Below are 22,025 nucleotides of genomic sequence, written 5' to 3'. Positions count from 1 at the left end.
CTTCATATTTATTTTTTAAAAACAGACTTTTGGTATTTTTGTTTGTATATTAGAAAAAGTAATAGATGTTCATTATAGTAAATTTAGAAAGCATTAAAAAGTAAAATTTAGAAACTGAAAATCACTTATAATGTCCATTCCTACATAACCACTATTAACATTTAGTTACATACCCATTCAGTTTTTTTCTATGCATATACATGATAGGCATATTTAAAATAAATTTAAAAGGCTTATGGAAAATAAGCTGTTTACATTGAACATCTTTATATGTTGTTATAAATACTAATGCAATACATCTCTCTAAATGTTTATATCTACACATTATTTCCTTACAGTATTTCTTAATAGATTGGATCTGATGACTTAGTAGAATTTTAAGGCAGTTGGTACATATGGTTGAATTCCAGAATTTACTCTTACTTATTCCCTGCTTCATTTCAGAAGGATTTGACATTTACTATTGTAGTTGTGTATAGAATTTTTAAGTTCACAAAAGTGGTTCTGTCAGTGAGTCAGAATGAAGTAGTTTTTACAATAAGCCTAAGTCACTTCCCTTTACAACTCTTTAACTTCTCATTTATTTAGTCATTGGCGCTTTAGAGGAGTTGCAATCAGCATCATCCGCAGCTGCTGTCCAGGGACCGTTGTTTATCCTCAGGGGAAGTTGGGTGGCAGTGTCCCTGCACCATTGCCCTGCCCCTTGCCTGTACGTGCTGGGCAGCAGGGCTGGCGAGCTGCCGGACGAAGCCGCGCTTGCGGAGGCGCCCCCGACCCACTTACCTCCAGTTACTCTGGGGGAACACGCTCCGGGGGTTTCAAATCCCGATTTCACTCTATCAGTTTTGCGAGAAGATTTTTTTTATTCTTGCTCATGAAATGCCTTCTCTTGGAACCCCAGAATTCTTGTTAATTTGTTTCTCTGCTCACTAACTCCCAGCTCACAGCTCTGCCTGCCTCTGATCTGTTCACCTTCCACAAGCTTCCACCTTGAGTGACGGTCCTGAAAATGAATACTTTTTTTTCAGGTTCATCAGAGATACCTACTAAAGAACAACTTCCAACAGCTGCTTGTTTGTTTGTTTTCATCACCGCCTGTAATTGAGGGTTCCACTTCAGAGTTGGAACTTGTTCCAGCAGGCCCTACCTTTCTCACTGGGCCCCAAATCCAGTCATTCACCAGCCTCCCTCACAGTGCCCTGAAATCAGCACCTTCCTCTTCCTGAGTAATCCACACGAGGACATTTCTGTATTAATTTCGGACCACTCCTAAAGAATCCAGTCTTCCAGATTGTAGCTTTTGCCTTTGTTCTGTTCTGTTGAGGTTTCAGATCCAGCTTTGGGGTGGTTTTTGTTTTTATATTTTTATTTATTTATATTCAGAGAGAGGGGAAGGGAAGGAGAAAGAGTGGGAGAGAAACATCAATATGTGGTTGTCCCTCATGTGCCTCCTGCTGGGGACCTGGCCTGCATCCCAAGCATGTACCCTGACTGGGAATCGAACCAGCAACCCTTTGCTTTACAGGCCCATGCTCAATCCACTGAACTACACTAGCTAGGGCCCCGCTTTGGTTTTTTTCTCAGTTTAGAGGAGTTGTCCTTTAACAGGACACTATATGTAGTGTCCTGTTACATTTCACCATCCTGAGGACTCATCAGGGGTGTGGTCTGTGTTATCAAAACTATTTTCATACCAAGTTGTCCCCAGCAGGCGTGTGTGTGTGTATGTGTGTGTGTGTGTACTCGTTATGGAGAGCACATCACAGTAGCCATGATGTTATAACCCTGACTCTACCACCTGAATGAAATGCACATGTGTAAGCACGGCTCTTTCTTCCCTGTCAGAGCAAACCGTTTGCAGTATTTCCAGTGTCACATCTGGCAGAGCACCTCAGAGCTTGTCAGTAACGTAGCTGTCAAATAAAACTTCATCAAAATTGTGATCCCGAAGCTTAGTAAAACTTGGTTTTTTTGCCTTTTCTATTGCAGGGTTTTAACATCAAAAGTGTGCAGTCACAAGGTTTTAAACTGAACGTATGGGACATTGGCGGGCAGAGGAAAATCAGACCATACTGGAGGAATTATTTTGAAAACACCGATATTCTTGTAAGTACTCCTTTTGATGTGTTAATTCATAGTCTTTTCTGCCATGTTAGGAACATTAACACTGTAGTGCTCTTTCTTGTCAATAATTCCATTGCCGTAATGTTAATCACCATGGATGTAGGGCTAGCAGAAGGCTCCAGACTGTGAGGGAGAAACCTCTTTGTAAAACTTGTATAATGTTTTGCTGTTGCTCAATAACGATGCTGTGCCCACACCCACCATGGCAAATGAAGTATTTATTGATTACCATGGTGATTTGAACAGCAGAAGGGAAGTCAGAAAACTGAGCCACTAACTCTGTCATCCCAAGGATTTTAACGCATCAGGTGTATCCCAACCTGAGCAGTGAAGATAGTGAGACTCCTGGAAACAACGTTGTGTAAGGAACGCTTGAAAGACCTGATGCTCAATGTCCTTCCTGGAAAAGAAGACACTTGTGACTGTCTTCAGTTGTTTTAAGAACTGTTCTAAGTCAGAGAGATTAGCTTCATTATACATATTTCTAAAGGAGTGGACAAAGAGCAGTTTGGTGAGTATTAGGTGGTAGAGATGAACTCAGAATAAGGAGGAAGGTTCCTATAATTGTAACTGTCCAGAATTAGAAGTTGCTGCCCCACGCAGTGGGGACTCCTGGGCTGAGATGGCCCTGGCTCAGGCAGACGCCGGAGTGGTAGCTCCCAGCTCCCTGTCACATTCTCTAGGACCGCTGTTTCGGAATTCTTAGATTCCACTGTCCGACTACATGCTTTCGCCCGTACCTCAGCCTCTCAGTCTGTGTTCCTCCAATGATCTTGTCACTCACCCTGTCTTAGTCCCTCACTCTCCTCTTTGCACCCTAAAACTAGGGGGTCTTAGGAACTTGGATAGGAAAAAATGCATTATTATTTTTACTAACTTTGAACTGAAAGTTTGCGTTTATTTCAGTTGTGACATAGACAGCACACTGCACTGTCGGCCACACCTGTGTCTTCCTTGCCTGCGGGAATCATCCTGCATCTCAGATACTTCATTCTGCTGCTGCTTCCCTCGCGTCTCTTCCCGCTGCGTCATGCCTCTCAGCACGCCCGTGTCCTGTAGTTTCTCCTGTTTAAAAAACACAGACTTGTCCCCGCTCTGGACTCTTCTCTAGATATCATCCCATTCCTCGGCCTCTCTTCACAACGAAACTCCTTATGAGAGTTCTCTGTCCTCTCCTCCCAGTCACTCTGGCTCATGAGGAATTCCACGTTGCTAAGTCCCACGTTCAGTGCTCAGTGCTCACCTTGCTTGACCTGTCAGCACATTTAACAGGGTTGGGATGCTGCCCTTGAAGCACTGTCTTTCCTCAGCTTCAAGAATACCATTGTCTCGATTTTCCTCCCATCTCACTGGCTCCTCCTCCATCTCCGCTGGTGCGGTTTTCCGCGCCTCCTAACTTCCACAGGTTGGCTGCAGCGCCCTCATGGTTCAGGCCTGTGTTTTTCTTCCCCATCTCTGGTTCCAGGTGCTAATCACTTCCTACATGGTGGTAAATCCCAAAATGTTAGCTCCAGCCTGGAACTCAGTCTCACATGGCCAGTTGCCTATTTGACATCTCCACTTAAGAGGCTGGTAAGTCCCTTCACCCTCAACATATCCAAAACCAAATTTGTGTCTTCACCCACCCCCCGCCCGAAACTGCCCCTCCTACGGTCTTCTCAGTAAATGACAGATCTGGAGTCTTCCTTGGCTCCTTGTCCTCTCCTTCCCTTCACGGGATCCACCAGTCAAGCCCGTCAGTCCCACCTTCCGAGTATTGCCAGCAGCCAGCTTCTTCCACCCTCACTGCTCCTGTGCACTGATCGGTACAGCAGCACCCTAACTGGTCTCCTTACTGTCGCCTCGCCCCGGAAGACGCTTCTCGACACTGTAGCTCTCATGACCCTGTTAAGGCATATGCTTCCCGTCTCAGAGTAAAAGCCTTCCAGAGGCCTCCAAGGCCCCCTACCTTCTGGCTTTTCTTACCTGTCTGACTCATGTCCCCCTTCTAACTCAGTGCCAGCCACACTGGCTTCCTTGCTGAGTCCCCAGAACACTAGCAGGCTCCGACCTGGGGGCCTTTGTCATAGCTCTTTCCATGCTAGGATTCTTTCTCCCTAGACATCCTCATGCTTATTCCTTCACCTCCTTCAAGTTTCTGCTCACGTGTCGCCTTACCAGGAGACCTTCTCTGATGACTGTATTTAAAATTGTGACCCTCTGGCACTACGGTTTGTCTCTGCTTTTTTTCTTCCTTTACCAGATTTATTAGCACCTGTCATCTCAAACATATGTTTATTTATTGCCTTCTTCCCCACTGGAATGTGAGTTCAGTGAAGACAGGAACTTTGTTTTGCTCTAAAGCAAAGTGCTGAGAAAAGCACCGAATAGATGAAATGGATGATTGTTACAGATGGATTCTGACATTAGGGAGCATGTGGAGTTCTATAACATTTACATTCCCTTCCAACTTTAAGGTTCTATGATTGTGCATCATTGTGGCCAAGTCTGGGGACTGTGGATTCCCTTCCATAAAATGAGTAGAGCAGCCCTGGCTGGTGTGGCTCAGCGGACTGAGTGCTGGCCTGAAAGGTTGCCTGTTCGATTCCCAGTCAGGGACAACCGATCAGTGTTTCTCTCTCTCTTTCTCCTTCCTCTCTCTCTGAAAATAAGTAAATACAATATTTAAAATTATAAAAACATGCCCTGGCTGGTGTGGTTCATTGGATTGAGCATGGGCCTGTGAAGCAAAGGGTCGCTGGTTTGATTCCCAGTCGGAGCACATGCCTGGGTTGCAGGCCAGGTCCCCAGTGGGGGACACATGAGAGGCAACCACACATTGATGTTTCTCTCCCACTCTTTCTCCTTCCCTTCCCCTGACTCTAAAAATAAATAAAATATTTAAAAATAAAATAAAATCATAAAAACAAATTCCATTTTAAAAAATGAGTAGAGCAGCCCTAGCTGGTATGGCTCAGTGGATTCAGCTCTGACCTGCAACCCAAAAGGTCACCAGTTCAATTCCCTGTCAGGGCACACTCCTGGGTTGTGGGCCAGGCCCCTAGGCGGGGGCGTGTTAGAGGCAGCCAACTGAAGTCTCTTGCATATTGATGTTTCTCTCCCTCTCTTTCTTCCTGTCTCTCTAAAAATAAATAAGTAAAATCTAAAAACAAAACAAAACAGTAAAGTGGGCAGAGCACCTCCGTCACAGCTGGGGTGTGCGTGGTGAATCCATCCACTCACCCCGGCCCCTGATGGAGACCAGCACCGAGTGTGGCAGCGTGCGAGCAGCAAACATGCACAAGGTCCGTGTCGGGCGGCACCCGCTCGTCGCGTTCCTGGCTCTCGGTGAAGCCACGTTCCACTGTATTCCTGGTGCCAGATTAAAGATGGAAGAAAAAGATGAGACACACGATTCTATCCATCTATCCATCTAGTCAACCAGCGATTCTTCCAAAACGTATTATATACCTTCTAGGAGAACAGAAAAGAAAAAAATCCCTTTAAGATAGGAAGAAACTTCTGTAATCTCAAATAATTTGTCTCTTCTTGAAATAGAATTCTTTAATTTTAGAAGTTTTCCAAGTTATGTAAAGGTCAAGAAAATAATGTAATGGAAGCCAAGCTACCTACCCGTCACCAGCTTCCTTAATTTCGGTTTTGGCAATCTGCTGTTTCATCTCCACTACCACCACTTTTCTAAAGTAGTATTTTAAGCAGATCCATGCCCATTCAAATCATTATGTTTATGCCTTGTACAGTGCTATTGCCAGTTACATCTCAGCAAAATTGGGAAAGGAGCTTTAGATCCTCTTTTGCTTTTTGAGTCAAAAGGGGAGAAAAAGCAGGTGGTTGAGAGAAATAACAGTTCTGTCTGTTCATCCAGCAGATTAAAGAACTTGGAAAGAAATATTCAGCCTGAGCATGGCCTACAAACCAAAGGGTCAGTTCCCAGTCAGGGCACATGCCTGGGCTGCAGGCCGGGTCTCCAGTAGGGGGCACAACATGAGAGGCAACCACACATTGATGTTCCCCTCCCTCTCTTTCTCCCTCCCTTCCCTCTCTCTGAAAATAAATAAACAAAACCTCTTTACAAAAAATACTCAAATAAGAGCAGTTTATAAGGACGTGAATGACTCCAAGGCTCCGTAAGGAGGTCTCAGAAACTCTTTGGTCTACAGGCCATGGTAATTTTAAATCATAAACTCCAACACCTTCAGGGTAGACTGCAAGGCTGTTGTAATTCAGCCCTGGATGCCACTCTCCTGTGGAGAGGGCCCAGGAACTGGCGAGCAATCCAGCGAACATCCCTGGAACAACCCTGCAGGAGTTTCTACCAGCTATGTTATGCTGCCTGGTACCAGACAGTGTTTTGGATTCAGTGTCAACAGTCCATGACTTTCCAGTGTGGTTTGAAGTTAAGCAGATCTTGGGGAGCAGCAGAGCCCCTGGGGTTAGATTCTAAGGCGTGGTAACTCTAGGCCAGTTTGCCAGGTTTGTAGCACCTCGGAGTGGCAGGAGTTGATGGGTCATACTAGTCTGTTTGTGTAATAGTTTTCCATCGGTGGAAATAGTTCTCCACCACTTCCACAGCAGTCCTAAGGCTTGACACATGCAGCTGCCAGTTATCTCCGGATCAAATAAATTCTCACTGCAGAGCAGTGATTCAGCCTGCCTTCTGTTATTCTATAGCTTGTAAGCCAGTAATGGTTTTTATATTTTCAGATGGTTGAAAACAATCAAAAGAATAAGGTTTCATCACACGAAAATGAAATGAAATTCAGATTTCAGTGTCCATAAATAAAGTTCTGTTGTAAGAAGCCACATCCACTTGTTTGTATACAAGGGTGGGCAAAAGTAGGTTTACAGTTGTAATACAAATAAATAATGCAATAATTGATAATAATACAAGTATAAACTCTGTGTTTTGCACACTCACAACTGTAAATCTACTTTTGCTCATCTTAGTTTTTTTTTAATAGTAGCTTGCTTTTTTTTTCATTTTTAAATTTTTCTTATTTATTTCATCCACCCTGTATTTTGTGGTTGCTTTCACATCATGACGGCAAAGTTTCAATGGTTGTGAAAGAGCTTGTGTGGGCCACAAAACCAAAAATATTTACTACCTGACCCCTTACAGGAGAAGATTTCTTTAGAGCATTAAACGGTTCTCTAGGAGTTTGAAAGAGGGCAGCTCGTAAAAGTGCCAAAGTTATTCCCAGGGCAGATGACACCGAGAAGACCTGAGGGAAGTGACGAAGAACTAAAACCTGAGGCCTGGTAGAAGGGAGGGAACAGAGTGTCTTCCACCTTGTAGGCCAGGAAATAACAGCCTTTTGATAGATACAAATACCTCATTTTTTGCAAGGTATATTCATATGATTACTAAGCCCCATTTACACTGTTGTTACAGGTTTTGTGTTTAAATGCAACATAATTTAAACAAAGTAACTTCGTCATCATTCCCACACCCAAAGTGCAAGATACCAAGTGAGGTCTCAAACAGCTGTTCCATGTAGCCTTTCCAGAGTGTCCCCTCACACTTGAGCAGCCAGACTACTGGGCACGCATAATTGAAAACCACACGTTATCCAGAAACCTCATGTATTAGTTTCAACCTCCTTTTAGACTTTCGCTCAACATTTGTTTAAAAAGCCGCTCATTTTAGTGTCATCTCTTCATCTCTTTCTCTGCCTGTCCCTCTGGTGAAGAAATACATGGGAGCAATAAAGTGGCCAAAAGGTGGCAGCAGGAGGGAGGAGGACCAGCGGCAGGAGAAACAAAGAGCCCTCCCTTCACTGGCTGCACACAGTCTCTGGGTAATCCTGAGCTAGCGAGCGGGCTGAACTTGCGTCAGAAAAAAACCCTCTTCTCTAGGTCTTCCTCCCACAACCGAATAACGATTTCAAAGCAGTTTCCAGGGAAGCGTGGATTGGCTCTGCTTAAAGCATCATTCCCAGTGCCATGGATAACTGTATTTTAGAACAGGTTTGTGAAACTTGATCGTTGAAGGCCCATAATGTTTTAAGGTCAGTCAGAAGCACTATAGATATTTCACTTTATCTCATACTTTCCGACTATTTTTATTGGTTATTCATTTATGAATCTTGATTTTTGAAGGTCCATAATGTTTTTAGATCAGTCAGAAGCACTATAAATGTTTCATTTTATCTGATATTTTGAGTATTTTTTATTATTTATTTAGTTCTGCATTTAAAAATTGATTAGATTAACAGCTATATTATTTTTTTTAAAAGATGAGGCTATCCTTATCTTTATCTGTTGACCAGAATTAAACAGATACTGGGCGGCATGGGTGGGGGTGAGAAGCAACCCAGACAAGTTTACGTCATTGAAGAACAGCAAATTGGTGTGTCAGCAGATGACCTGGTACTTATGGCTCTTTCATTTGGCCCCTGATCCATGGGGCAGTTATTTCATAGGCTTCTTCCTGGAATTATTGTGTAGTAATTGTCCAATTTTATAAAAATTATGCTAAGTGATAGGAAGAATATAGTTTAGGAAAACCTTCCTTTTGAATATTTTAATGGAAGCATTCCTGTGAAATTTTATGTCCAAGCAGTAATTAGCAAGTAATTTGGCAAGTAATTAGAAATAAAAGTTAAAACTTTCTTCTCATTGATCTTCAGCCACTGAATTCTCTGGTATCATCTCTCTTGTCATTAAAACCCTTCCCATGGCTCATTTTCCTCCCCCAACTGCTTTTCATCACATCAAACATGGATTTCTTAACTGTGTGTCTGTGTTTTCAGCCTTGTCTCAGCCTCTTCTTTTCTGCCCTAAACTAGTTACTCATAGCCTTTGCTCGCAAGCACATTTTTTCCTGCTTTGTAATTCCTTTCTTACCCAGAGACCTGCACACAGCCTCTGGGAAGCCCTCTGAGCCCAAAACACCCTCCCAGTGATCACACCTGACCCTCTTCCCTCTCACATTTTGGACTGTTACCTGTCTGCAGATAATCCTAATCCACTGTGGAGGCTCAGATAATTCTCATTAGGTCTTTTAAATTGAGGTTCACGCTCCCGTTACATTTCTTCTTTCTGTGTCTGTGTTTACACCATTTCTCCTACTTGAAAAATATGAGCCTCACTGGTGCAAAACGGTGCGGAATTCTGGGTGTCTGTGCTGTGCGGAGCCCATTACTGCATTTACTGACCCTGGGTCCAGAGTAATATTAACAACAATAATAATAAGGCTGCAAAAGAGAAAACACTGAGATCAAACACATCCATCCTCCTTCCTTTATGATTCTCCATGGAAGAAACACAGGTAGAAACAGGATCTTCTTCAGAGGAAAGGCTGAGCTTGGTTCCTGGTGTATTTGGCACCAGTGATTGATTCTAAATGAGGTACATTAAGCAAAGGAATTTTAATCGTTTTCTTTCAAAGGAAACAAGTTTTCAAGTAGCACAGAATTTGACCTGCATACGGAAATGTCTGTGCATTATAGTATATAAGTTCATGTCACTTAAGGCATGTAAAAATAAGAGTTGATTGCTTTTTGTTGTTTTTAAATGAATACAGCAAGGCCCTGAATAATGTCATTTTGTTCACATTGTTTGATTGTAACATTGAGATGCTGTGGGAACTTCACTCATGTCAGTTAGCCTGTGGTAAAACTGGCTTTGTTATTTGTGGTTTCACTTAAAATTACAGAATCTATCAGTGACATTAAATGAGGACTTATTGTATGCTCTTTTATTATTATTTTTTTAAATAGAACGGTTTCTTTTTTTTTAAGATTTTATTTATTTATTTTTAGAGGGGAAGGGAAGGAGATAGGGAAAGAAATTTCAATGTGTGGTTGCCTCTCGTGTGTCCGCTTCTGGGAACTGGCCTGCAACCCAGGCACGTGCCCTGACTGGGAATCGAACCGCAATACTCTGGTTCACAGGCCCGCGCTCAATCCACTGAGCTTCACCAGCCAGGGTTTGTATGCTCTTTTAAAATGGCATTTAAAGGCCCTGGCCAGGTAGCTCAGTTGGTTAGAGCATCATCCCAATACACCAAGGTTGCAGGTTTGATCCCCAGTCAGAGCACATATAAGAATCAACCCATGAGCAGGAACAAGTATAAAGGACACATGGACTAAAGGGGGGTGGTGGGGGGGGTGGGGAGGGGGGGGGGGGCGTGGGGTGGGTTGGGATGGGGGTAAAAGGCAGAAAATTGTACTTGAATAACAAAAATTTTTTTAAAGTAAAGAAAAATAAATAAAAAGAAACTTAAACTAATACCAAAAAAAAAAAAGAATCAACCCATGAATGCATAAATAAGCGGAACAGCAAATCAGTGTGTGTGTGTATGTGTCTCCCTCTTTCTCTTTAAAATCAATAAAATTTTAATAAATAAAAGAATGTTTTCATTGTACCATTAATCTAATAACAGTTCTAAATTTTTTAAAGGAAGTTAGAAAATTTGATAACTTTTAAGATTAGCAACTGGGAAAACATTTAATATATCATTTAATTTTTTAAAATACTACAAAATTATATATGATTTTCTTTTTAAAGTTTCATATGAAGAATTAAAAGAGAACTTTCATAAGAAATTAAAATAATGTGTTTGGGTTCTGTAACGATAGATGACTTTCTTTTTTGGTCTTCCCATATTTTCTTTATTGTTATAGGATGTTGTTTGTGCAACAAATAAAATTCAGTGAGCCCTGGCCCCATAGCTCCACTGGTTAGAGCGTCGTATAAGTGGAACAACAAATTGATGTTTGTCTGTCTCTCCCTTTCTCTATCTAAAATCAATAAAAATTAAAAGTTTAAAAATTCAGCAATGGGAGGGAAAGCTTCAGACTTATAATTTACGGTGCATCTCAAGACTTCTCTTCCTCTGGTGAAGACCAAGCATGCTGTTTCTGTTCCCGGTACCTGCTCCTAACCTCCGAGCAGCCTGTGCGGGTAGGAAGGGACAGAGATCACTGGGGCTCCTGCCTCAGCGCATGAAGTCAGCGCATCGTTAATACTGCAAATGACGCTTTCGCAGTAATGATGTCCAAAAGATCTGTAGATGTCTCAAAGCACCGTCCATTCCAAACATCTTAGGATGCAGTACTAGCAGAGTGTTTAAGAGCAACCGTAGCCCTGGCTGTGTGGCTCAGTGGACTGGGCACCAGCCTGCCAACAGAATGGTCACAGGTTCAATACCCAATCAGGGCACATGCCTGGGTTTTGGGCCAATGTTTCTCCCCCTCTCTCTAAAAATAAATAAACATAATATTTTTTTAAAAAAAGGAGTGACTCTGGAGTTTACTGTGAGGTGCACTTGAGTTTGAATCCCAGTTTTGTCAAGTACCTGATATAACTGGAGCAAGTTATTTAACATCTTTGAGTTTATGTTTATTTATGTATAACATGGGAAAATAATGAAGTTGTCTCACACAGTTGTAACCAGGATTAATATGGTAAATCTTGCAAGAATGTTTAATGAATGCCCCGTAAATGAAGCTATTTTCATCCTGCTTGACTCTACTGACTCTTTACTTTGGAGCTTTGCTGGAGGTATTTTGGGGCACCTCCCATTTAATTGATTAATTAATTATTTGGTTATTTTGCATACAGTTGAGGTAAGAGTCACCAGCTCAATTTCTGTATGCTGCGCGCCTGTGAAATTGGCTGACAGGATCATCTGCTCCCTCCACAGAAGGTGCTGTGTCTTTCCCGTAGCTGCTCACTGACATAACCCTCTCCTCCATTGCAGATATATGTCATTGACAGCGCAGACAGAAAAAGATTTGAAGAGACGGGCCAGGTAAATGATTCTTCTGTTGAGCTATTTCACAAATAACTGGGTATTCATTAATCTGCCTGGTAAATGTATGAGAGAGAGAGGGTTTTTTTGTTTATTTTTTTATTTTGTTTTTTGTTCAATCTTTGCAGTTTAAACAAGACAGTCATTCCGGCAAGCAGGCAGAATTACCAGTTGCCTAAAAAGAAATTAGTTCAGAATTCTTTAAACAGTTTTTTTTTGAGTAAAGCCTTTTAGTTTAAATCAAATCGAATAAACAAGGTATAAGCAAATGGGACTTACCACCATGCCCAAGCTCTTCAGGTTTCTTCCCAGGCCATGTAGGAATGAACCTAGAGGAACAATTCACTTATTATTTCTATATATGTTTTTCAATGACAGCCTAGTTGATCCAAGGGCAACGTTAACAAATTCAAAGGGATGGGAGGAAATGTGCAAGCCAAGACTAAGCTGCTTTTGTTGCCAAGCCAAGAGATAGGTATACTTTGAACCCAAATATGGCTTCAACTGCAGAGTCCATGTCAACATGATTACACAGGGCCGTTTGTGTGCACAGTTTCAAATAGAGAAGCAGTGGGTCGACCGCTGACTGAGTACGCTGATAAGAAGGAAGGAGTAGAGTGGCCTCTTTGGAGAAGCATGATTACACTTTACGGTGGAGTCCTTGGCTTGTGTCCTAAGCTACCACAAGTAGCCTTCCAAATGTAGCAGTCCCCATGTTTATGTTCCTTTTTCCTGGAAATTAGTTGAGAACTCTCCAGACTCTTGGAGAAAACCCCATACACCTTGATGATTTCTGGATCATCACTCCCGTGAACTAATGCTAAACATGAGCTTGAAGGTGAAGGGTGTCAGGTAACTTTCTGCCTCTTGAGCCCTCCGGTTCTCTCTGACGGCCCAGGTGTCTTAAGTAGACTTAAAATGTGGATTTAATGGGGAGAGCTGGGTCCTTGTATTTAGGTAAGTATACACCCTCTCCTATACTGACTGCAAACAGAATCAACATTCAGTTTAGACCCCAACCAATAGCCTAAAAATCAGAGACCATGCCAGATGGACTAACACAGGTATTTTAGAATACAGGTTGGATGAAGTATAATGCATGTGCATGTTTTGGAGACAAAGATTGATAAAGTAGAATTTATAGCCTTTAAAGTAATTGTCATTTTCAGTTTATATTTTAAGATATGTGTGTATATACATATATTCATTGAAAGTTATTTGCAGATAACAACCTTTGTTAAGTTTTAAGTTTCTCACCACAACTTGTATTCTGCCTTGAACAGTGTTTCTCAAAGTGCCCTCTGTGAATCCCTATAGCAGAACTACTGCAGGGGAGCTGGTTAAAAATGCAAATGCCTGGGCCCTGCTCAGACTTCCCAAAGTCGGTGTCTCAGGGAAGGCCCAGCACTCTGCCAGGGGGTTCTTCCTCAGTCTCAGGTTTCAGAACCACTGCTCTGGAAAGTTGCTAATAGATCAGCGGAACTGTTTTGTTTTTTTCTCATTAGAAGTGAATGGTTAAATATCATAGCTTTTGTCCTTTCCTCCCCATCCATTCTCAAAATGATCCAGGAACTAGCTGAATTACTGGAGGAAGAAAAGCTAAATTGTGTTCCAGTGCTCATCTTTGCTAATAAGCAGGATTTGCTCACAGCGGCCCCTGCCTCTGAAATTGCAGAAGGACTGAACCTGCACACCATCCGAGACCGAGTCTGGCAGATCCAGTCTTGCTCAGCTCTCACAGGAGAGGGCGTTCAGGTGAGATGACCGGGAGGCTTGGTCACGTGGCCACACAGCAGCCAACCAAAGTAGTCTGTCTCATTGGTTGGACTCAGGTAGGAGGGACATGAAACAAATAACCTTTGATGGCCAGAGGAGCAATCCAGGGTGTGAAGGGCATGGAGAGTTTAGTTCTTTTCACTTAAAACCAAACATGATACATTAACTATTTTAGGAAAGACAAACCACCCCACACAAGCGCCCACCATCCAGTGGGTTTTACCCAGTTAGATAGGAGGTCGGAACAGAAGACAGAGGATGCTGCTAACTCTGGGATTCTTTGCTGATTAGGGTTGGAGTTGTATCTCATACTGTGGATGCTAAATACATGTACTCCCAAAGTAATAGCCAGCAGCAATTATGCACACTAGTTACCCCATAGAAGTGTTTTGTTTTTGCCTGTCGGCCATCTCCACTGTTTTCAGAGTTGGTGTCTGTTTCCTGCTACTTCTGTTTGGTTTCCCACTGGGAGACTACTGCTGACAATGAGCCCCACATTTTAAACTGAGGAACTATATATGAAGGAAGAGCAGGCTCCCCTTCATTTGATGTTATTTAGGGCAGAAAACAGTTGTGCATCTGAGACAACTGGGAGGCTCTGTCCTCAAAGAATGATAGACAGGATGCGTCCTTCCAAGCAGACGCAAACCAGATGACACCTGGAGCAGCCCCCCAGGACTGCTTCGCCACTCCGAAGCCCCCAGCGTGCTCCACGCACCTCACCCAACACCTGGTGGACCTGCCAGGGAAGCAACACGGTGCCCTGAGAATCGGACAGTGCTGGGCTAGGCTGCTGCAGGGCATTAACAGCATCTAGAAAAGCGGTATCTTCCCTCGTTGCCAGATGGCATGTGTCTGCAGTGGCATGACCAGTCAGCTTTTCTTGGAACTCAGAGTGTTGGGGTACGAGCCTGCCGTTTGATTCTCAACCATTGTCCTGCCGCCTCTTTCCGCTTCCTTTCTAATACTCTCTTTCCCTCTCTCCGAAGATATTTGACATTGATTTGTCTTACCGCTCTGCCTGACTGCTTTTATTTCAAGAAAAATAGTCACGTTCTAGATTTATCTCACTTGTTCCATCTGTGTGCTGCTTGGTTTTTCTCTTTTTGTTACACAAACAATCAGGGCCTATTTCCGTGCTTGGCCTTTAGATCTGAGAGCAGACCGTCAGCATGAGACAAGCACCCCTCCTCGACAGTCCTCAGTACCTGCATCCCCGACGTTCTCTGTGCAGGCGTGTGTGGTGGGGGCTCTGACACCCCCCAGGGTGGATGCTTGAGCTCTGTGGGCCTCTCTGTGAGGTTCAGGTTCAGGTTCAGGGAGGGGGCAGGTGTTATTCATTCCTTCCTTCCTTTCTCCCTTCCTTCCTAAACTCTGGTTATAAAAGTAATATATTTTCCTTGTTAATCATATAAAAGTATATAAAATTCAAAACTATAAAGTTTGTTCTTCTCCCCCTGATCCCACTTGACAAAGGAACTAAGTATCATTAGTAGTTTCATTCTTCTTAAGTCTCCTCTATAAAATTATAATCTATGATTATAGATCTATTAGGTTTCAAATTAATTGCATTTTTCAGCTTAATTTAGGCTGGTCAAACAAGTATATTACAACCCAGGATGTTTTTGAATAGGTAAAATAATCATTTTATTTAGCTTCTCACTTTTTAAAAAGACATCAGCCCTGGCTGGTGTAGCTCAGTGGATTGAGCGTAGGCCTGCGAACCAAAGGATGGCGGTTAGATTCCCAGTCAGGGCACATGCCTGGGTTGCAGGCCAGTTCCCAGCAGGGAATGCATGAGAGGCAACCATAATAAGTTGATATGTCTGTCCCTCTCTCCTTCTCTTACCCTCTAAAGATAAATAAATAAAATCTTTTTAAAAATCTTTTTAAAAAATCAAATTTTGTCTTCAGTATTTCCCTTGATTGTGCATAAGGTGGCCTTCCTGAGGCCTGAGGTTAGTATAGTGCCGATGGAGCCTTCCGGGGTTTGTACAAACTGCTTCAGTGACAGAACCTGCCTGACTCCATGGTTTAGAACACACATGTAGACAGTTGAGAGCATCTCGAGTTTGGGGGTTCTAAACTCGAGGTGGGACTAAAGAAAATAAACACATTTTGTGTGCCTACTTCGAAGTAGGAATCAGCAGCTCTGTAATCTTTTTTCACATGGCCTGAGTGTTGAAAGGAAGGAAAAGCAAAGCTGGAACTAACAGTGAGGTTCTTGTTCCTTCAGCCAGCCTCAGGGATTGAAAAGCAGGGACTAGAGTTATCTAAAATCAGTTGTGGCATTTGAGTCCAGAGTGCTTCTTCCCCTTCCTCTTCCCTGGAGCCCGGAGGTTGGGAGGGAGCACTAGTCTTTGTCTTCCTAGCCCCCACCCTGCCCTGTCCAATCAGGGGGAGGTCACGGAGATCCAGCTCTTTTCCCTTTCAGTCACGGGATCTTTACACTAAAAAAGAGGCAGCGAGCTGTTGGACAGTCACAGTGTCGGAGAGGGCTTTAAAACGAGTCAGTTTAAATCAAGGGAGACAGCCGTGTATGCTTTGACTTTGTTGAATTTCTTAGATCAGGGACATTCAGCAACCGGATTTACGGAAATTTTGTCAAGAGAGATCTAACAAAGAACTGTGAGCAAAAAAAAAAAAAAGGAATGATTTTATGTGGAGGAGAAATAGTTTGAAGGTCACTTAATTAGTTTAGTAGATAGTACCATGGTGTATAGAATTGGGTAGTTAAGACTGGGATTTCAAGGTTAATGAGATTAGATAATGGTTAATAGAATGATATAAATTTAGAGAATTTAACTATTATTTGAAATGAGTTATTTAATAAAAATGTTAATTAAGAAGGGAATCTGCTGTCTATTGTCCTTTAATGGTAACCTTTGGGGACTGAAGAAAGGTCACGGAGTTTCCGTGGAAACACTTCCTTGTGAGGCACTGATTGACCCCGTCCCTCTTTCAGGTAATACTTCAGACCTAAGCTCTTGCCCACTCAGCCAGTGTCTTGGTTTTCACTTTCAAGAGTCACTTAGGAGGAATTGTTTTTCTGCATTGCCTAGCTCACTTTAGCAGGCCTTTAGTGATTCTTATTAAGGTTGTAAGTGTTCCTAAAAATGAAAGACTTCACTAGAAAAATGTCCATAAGATCACTTTCAGACATGGATACTATATAATAATTACTAAAATTCCCTAAATTCTTATTTTGTCCCTCTCTGCCCTCCCCACCCACTGCCCTGTGACAGCCAGTCAGTGATGGGCAAAGCTGCTAAAATGACCAGGCATTAAATAGGTCAAGTACATCTGCCACCACAGCTCTAATGATCCTGAAAGAAAAAATGTGCAAAGGCTAAAAAAATTAAAAAGACCTGGATTTTCTGTTACAGGTTTAGGTATTGGAGGTCAGTGTCTCTATTTATGTTGTGTTTGTTGTGTATGCGTTTAATTTAATCAGAATGTTTGAGAGACCCGTCTTGCCCTACCAACTAACGCCTTCCAGTGAGTGAGGCTGGGCAGTGGTGGCAGACCAGCTGGGCAGTGAGCTCCGCCTTCCAGACCCATTGGGCAGGTGCCTCGCTTCCCCTGAGGGGCTTCAACAGGTGCTGGAAGGTTGTGGAAGTTAGGGACTACCAGGATGGATTTCAGATTCTTGTTCTGCTGGAAAATGTGTGCCGTCTTTACAAGGACAGGCAGTCCCGTGTGTTGTTCAACAGCCCCTGTTTTGGGTGTGGAAACTGACTTTTGAGGGCTTCCAGAGAGTTCTTTGCCTGATTGGTGGTGACCAGGAGGCCAGCCCACCGTGTAATTAAAGCAGGCTTTCATGGGAAACTGTCCAGAGCAGAGTGTAGGCGAAGGACACCAGAAGCTGAAGGAGAGCGTCAGTCTTGGAAACCCTGGCCAGCTGCGAGGCCCAGAGTCCAGAGGAGCAATCAGAAGAGACCCAATTATGTCAAGTAGAGGGAGGCAAAAAGAGGAGAAACTGAAAAATGTCTGGATGGGAGAACCTGCAGCCCTGCAGCCAGACTGCCTCGCAGCCGTGGCGGCTGCCTCCCTCTGCAACCTGGGGCTGGGCCAGGGTTGGCGGGGCCTCTCCCGGTGTATCACAGCCAGCCCCAGGGCTCTCTCGTCTGCTTTTCTGGGGGTTTCTAGAAAATAGTGAGCAAAGGATCTGGCTTATATCTATTCCACCTACAGACCTGAATTTGAACCCCAGACCACAGCTGTCCTTTGCTGTTGTAGTGTCAGATGTTTGAAGACATTTTCTCTCTAAAACATCATGTGCGCATGTGTGTGTTTAATTAAAATTGTACTGTAATAGAATTCCCTCTAGTTGCAGAGATCAGTAGTTTTAACTTGGTCTCTAGCCTTAGTCATAACAGAGACTTGCCTACACCAGTAGCTTTGCACTAGCAGAAAGTTCTCCCAGGTACTCCTCTCCACGCCCCCACCCCATGCTCACCTTTTCTTTTCACATCCCTCCCACGTTCCCTGTCTTCCTTCTCGAAATAGGAGCAATAGTCCAGCTGAAGTAGACTCACTAGCAGCGGGAGCCCTGGTGTGCGAGCTGGGCGTCAGAGTGCCTTGCCGATGAACACTGAACATTTGCTGCTCTGGCCTCTTGTATTTGTTCCTTTTCCTTGGTGTAGGGGACTTTTCCCTTAATATACCAACAGAACTTCGGTATTTTTAAAAATGACATTTACCACTTCTTTCTAGGCCTGGCATCAGTTATTTTTGACTCCAAGTGTACATGGAACTGCTTATCTGCAAGTCAGACCTCGGGTTTATTTTTAAATTTTCAAACCTCTCTATAGACTAAGAAAGCAAGCTCTGGGACACGTGGTTTTGCTACCTCTCTGGTACAGTGCCCTTTGTCACCAGAAAGAGATATTAATAGCAAGCAATATTTTATGTATGCTGCATCCAGCTGCTCCTTGACCCTGGGGGCCCAGTGGCACAATGGTATAGGCTGCGTGGGCCTGAGCTACTCCCCGTCTTAAAGCAGTCACTGATGTGACAGTCACCAATGTGACGTGTGGGCCTCGTGGCATTGAAACCCAGGCCTACCCAGCCATGGCGGCCACTGCTTCCTTCCCACTGGTGAGCAGAGATTCATGCCTCGTGGAGTGATCAAATTCAAAGGAGCAGTGCCGTCAGAGCCCACTTTTCCCACAGAAAGGAGCGTCGTGCCTTTAATCCTGGTCCACTGAGACCTGTGATGAGTAGGTTCCCACCCCCCACGGTTGGGACAGCCTTCCGTGTTTCCCGGTGGTCATACCAGGGGTGATGTCATGACATGGCAAAATTTGTTTCCTCTCCACGAGGCCAGACAAAGCTCAGTGTTTGAGGTCCAGTGTCTCTCTTTAGTCTCCATTGAATTAAAGCCAATCAATTTAAATTCCATCTCAGCAAGGTTGGTGCGGGGAGGTGTGGAGGGAGGAAGGGGAGGGCTGCTCAGGCTTTAAAATCGCCATCCCCGTGACGAAGATCAGACGGGCAGAAATTTGGTCAGACCAGTTTTTAACAATAAAGGTTCAACCATTAAACAAACCTATGAGTTCATTTCCTTCTTTGGAGGCAGAGCAGTCACCTTTCAAGTAACTGATCACCTTTTCTCAGTTGTCTGTTTTACAAAAACAAAGCCTTGCCAAATTAAGGCAAAAATGATATAGAGCACTAATTTAAACATGAGGAGCAGAAGGCTCCACCGCTTGCTATGATGTCTCTTACAAGTAGAGTTTTCACTGGAGGTGGGAGTCTTGGTGGAGGTTAATATGCCAGGACTTGCAGCGAGGCAGCTATGCAGCTTCCACATACAGAGACACCTGGCAGCCCAGGAATCTTGAGTTGAGTGGCCAACAACAGTCTCTGGCACCTTCAGAGCTGCAGCCATCTACACGGCAGCTTGGCCTGGGGCCACCCCAGTCTCATGACCCTACTGTCATTTGGGAGTCCTGAGGAAGAAACTACTGGAATTGCTTCTCTCTAAGCTTCGGGCAGAGCTCCTCCCTCCAGCACCTCCCCACATTCACTGAGGAGTGGTCATTGGAAGAGCTAGACTGCGTGGGCTCATAGCCCACCTCTGCCACACACCGCTCTGTGCTCCTGTGTCTTCATGTGGAAATTATAGTACCTACTTCACAGGGTTGTTACAAGGATTAATTAAATAGATACAGCCCTGGCTGGTGTGACTCGGTTGGATATCATCCCATAGACCGAAAGGTCACAGGTTCGATTCCCAGTCAGAGTACCTACCCAGGTTACAGGTTTCATCCCCCGTGGAGGTGTGTAGGAGAAGGCAACCAGTCCATGTTTCTCTCTCTCTTTCCTTCTCTCCTTCTCCCTCCCTCCCTTCCTCTCTCTTTTAAAAGCAATGGAAAAAAATGTCCTCAGGAGATGATAAAGAAATGTTTTTAAGATAAAAATTGTTTACTGTAAGGCAGACACCATGTTACTGTGGAAACAACTTCAAGCTAGCCTGACATGGACCCTCCCCTCAGGAATCTTGGACAGCACTATTATCTTTCCTTTCCCATGGGCAGCTTGGCCCAGCTTGTCCCCAAGTGATTGGAGAGGGATTATCCCCATCCCCATTGACTGTCGTCTCCCCCGACAGCCCCACCTCCAGCCGAGGTTCTCCTCCAGGTAACAACAGAAAAGGTCCAACTCCCCACCCCTAAACACTGCGGGGCAGAACAGCCACAGGGCTTGGCCCCTATTAAATCTCCCTATGCTTCTCACACACCTTCAAGATGCAAGCGGCAGCTGCAGAGTCTGGGGCTGGCAGGACAGCTGGTGGGTGCTGACCCCTGAGCGCCCTCTGTTGGCAGGACTGTGGCTAGGAGGGCTTTGCCACGGCTGGCCCTCACAGACATCTGGAGGACAGGGCTCCTCAGCAGGGCTCCCCCATTAAATCCCCTCTGCCTCCCTAACAGAGACCCAGGAGAAAGCTGCCCCTCACCCTCCACATTCTGCTTCGGGTCCCTGCAGCTGAGTAAATATTTTTCCTATCTCTTTGGCTGCATTCATGTTCAGTTAGTTACATATGATAAAAGAACCCCCCTCTGTAATCAGCCATAAAACAAGCGGGAAAAACAGTATTCATACAGTGTGGGAACACTGTTCCTGATTTCCCAGAGAAGCCGATTTGATAAAATATTGCAAGTCTCTACAGAGGAGAAAGCCCAGAGGTGCCCACCTTTCCCGGTGTCCGTCCCGGTTCCTGCAGCGGGAAAGTGCTACAGCAGCGCCGAGCCGTTCAGCTTAGAAGGCAGAGAGAGGCCCGTTATCATAGCCATCCCGCTTTTGTTTGTAAAATCTATTTTGTCTCCTGGCAGGTGATCATTTTTCCCCCTGGAAACCAATTAGTTACCAAAATTAAACATGCTTCTCTTTAAATTAATCCTTTTCATAAAATGGTCTTAAAATTGACCTCAGCTTTTTCAAGTCAGTGGCTGACCCAGTTGCACCTGGAGAGGTATTTGGAGGCCACCTTTCTCCCATCTCAGCGTTGCTCCCCCCTTGTCCCTGCTGCTACCAGGTGCTGCCCACCAGCCTCGGCACACGCCCAGAGGTCTGCTCCGGAATGGCCAGCAGATTCCCCAGTCCTCCTGCCCAAGTGTTCTGGTGGCAAGTGTTGGAGTTTTAATCACTGCCAATTCAGGTTATGGTCAGATGAGCCAGGAGATAGGATGCCTGCTGGTTGTTTTGCAGTGAAGCATTGTTTAGGGGATTAATGCTCCGAATGGCCAAGGGTGTCAGCTGATATTTATTATTCTAAGCTGGCTCAGCTGTTCAGGTTCAACCACTAGTCCGTGGTCAGAGGAAGTGCAGGGCTTTTCATGCCATGTATGCCCTGAGATGTGCAAATGTGCCTGGGACCTCAGTAAGCCTGTGTCACAGATGCAGGGGAAAGGAGTTTGTTGCAGGATCCTTCTCTGATTTTGTTCGGGGCGTCCAAGGGAACTCTGCACAAGCCTGAAGGTCAGAGAGACTCTAGGGAAAGGGAGAGCATTCAGGGGTGGCTCCAAGGGGGGGTTGAAAAGGAGGTCATCTCTGGCAGGCCTGGCATCCAGGAGGAATCATGCCACCTGCCAAGTGGCTGTAGGCATTGTGTGGTTTTTACCTCGCTTCCTCTCCAACCTTCTAAGAGAGGACACTTTCAAGGTCACTGTGCCTTTAAGGGGACCTTCTTCTCCCCAGTCCCTCTGCTTGCTAGCACTTAAAGCTACAAGAATCTGGCCAGGCCCTTTTAAACCTGCCTGCAGAGCTGCACGAAGAGAAATAAATGCACATTGCCTTAGTGTGTGTCTAGTAACACACACTGCACTTAGTTTGTTTTTCCAAAAAGAAATTTAATTTAACCCAA

General features: G+C 44.3%; 1 protein-coding gene and 1 long non-coding RNA gene across 7 annotated transcripts in view; one reads left to right on the top strand and one right to left on the bottom strand.

Moving 5' to 3' along the window:
• Positions 1 to 22,025, top strand: part of ARL3 (ADP ribosylation factor like GTPase 3) — a 41,307-nt gene that overhangs the window by 9,574 nt on the left and 9,708 nt on the right. For 4 of the 5 annotated variants that reach the window (XM_053668432.1, XM_053668431.1, XM_053668430.1 and 1 more), the window contains exons 3-5: positions 1,990 to 2,106; positions 11,831 to 11,881; positions 13,451 to 13,636. In XM_053668432.1, the coding sequence (XP_053524407.1) occupies positions 1,990 to 2,106; positions 11,831 to 11,881; positions 13,451 to 13,636 (354 nt within the window). Of the gene's footprint in view, positions 1 to 1,989; positions 2,107 to 11,830; positions 11,882 to 13,450; positions 13,637 to 14,298; positions 21,641 to 22,025 lie in introns of all 5 variants that reach the window. The other variant, XM_053668433.1, reaches the window with a different exon arrangement.
• On the bottom strand, positions 2,100 to 20,911 carry LOC128627935 (uncharacterized). Of its 2 annotated transcripts, XR_008392236.1 has the most exons (4): positions 20,856 to 20,911; positions 12,161 to 12,210; positions 5,347 to 5,475; positions 2,100 to 3,189 (listed from the first exon to the last, which is right to left on the bottom strand). It is a non-coding gene; the product is annotated as an uncharacterized LOC128627935 (long non-coding RNA). The 2 variants fall into 2 exon arrangements; XR_008392235.1 differs by lacking the exon at positions 20,856 to 20,911 and having other exon boundaries at positions 12,161 to 12,301.

Source organism: Artibeus jamaicensis, unplaced genomic scaffold, assembly GCF_021234435.1.
Source record: "Artibeus jamaicensis isolate MK-2021 breed Jamaican fruit bat unplaced genomic scaffold, CSHL_Jam_final contig_490, whole genome shotgun sequence".
Taxonomy (NCBI): Eukaryota; Metazoa; Chordata; class Mammalia; order Chiroptera; family Phyllostomidae; genus Artibeus; species Artibeus jamaicensis.
The sequence above is the reverse complement of the archived record's forward strand: the minus strand, read 5'-3'. Positions and strand labels throughout refer to the sequence as shown.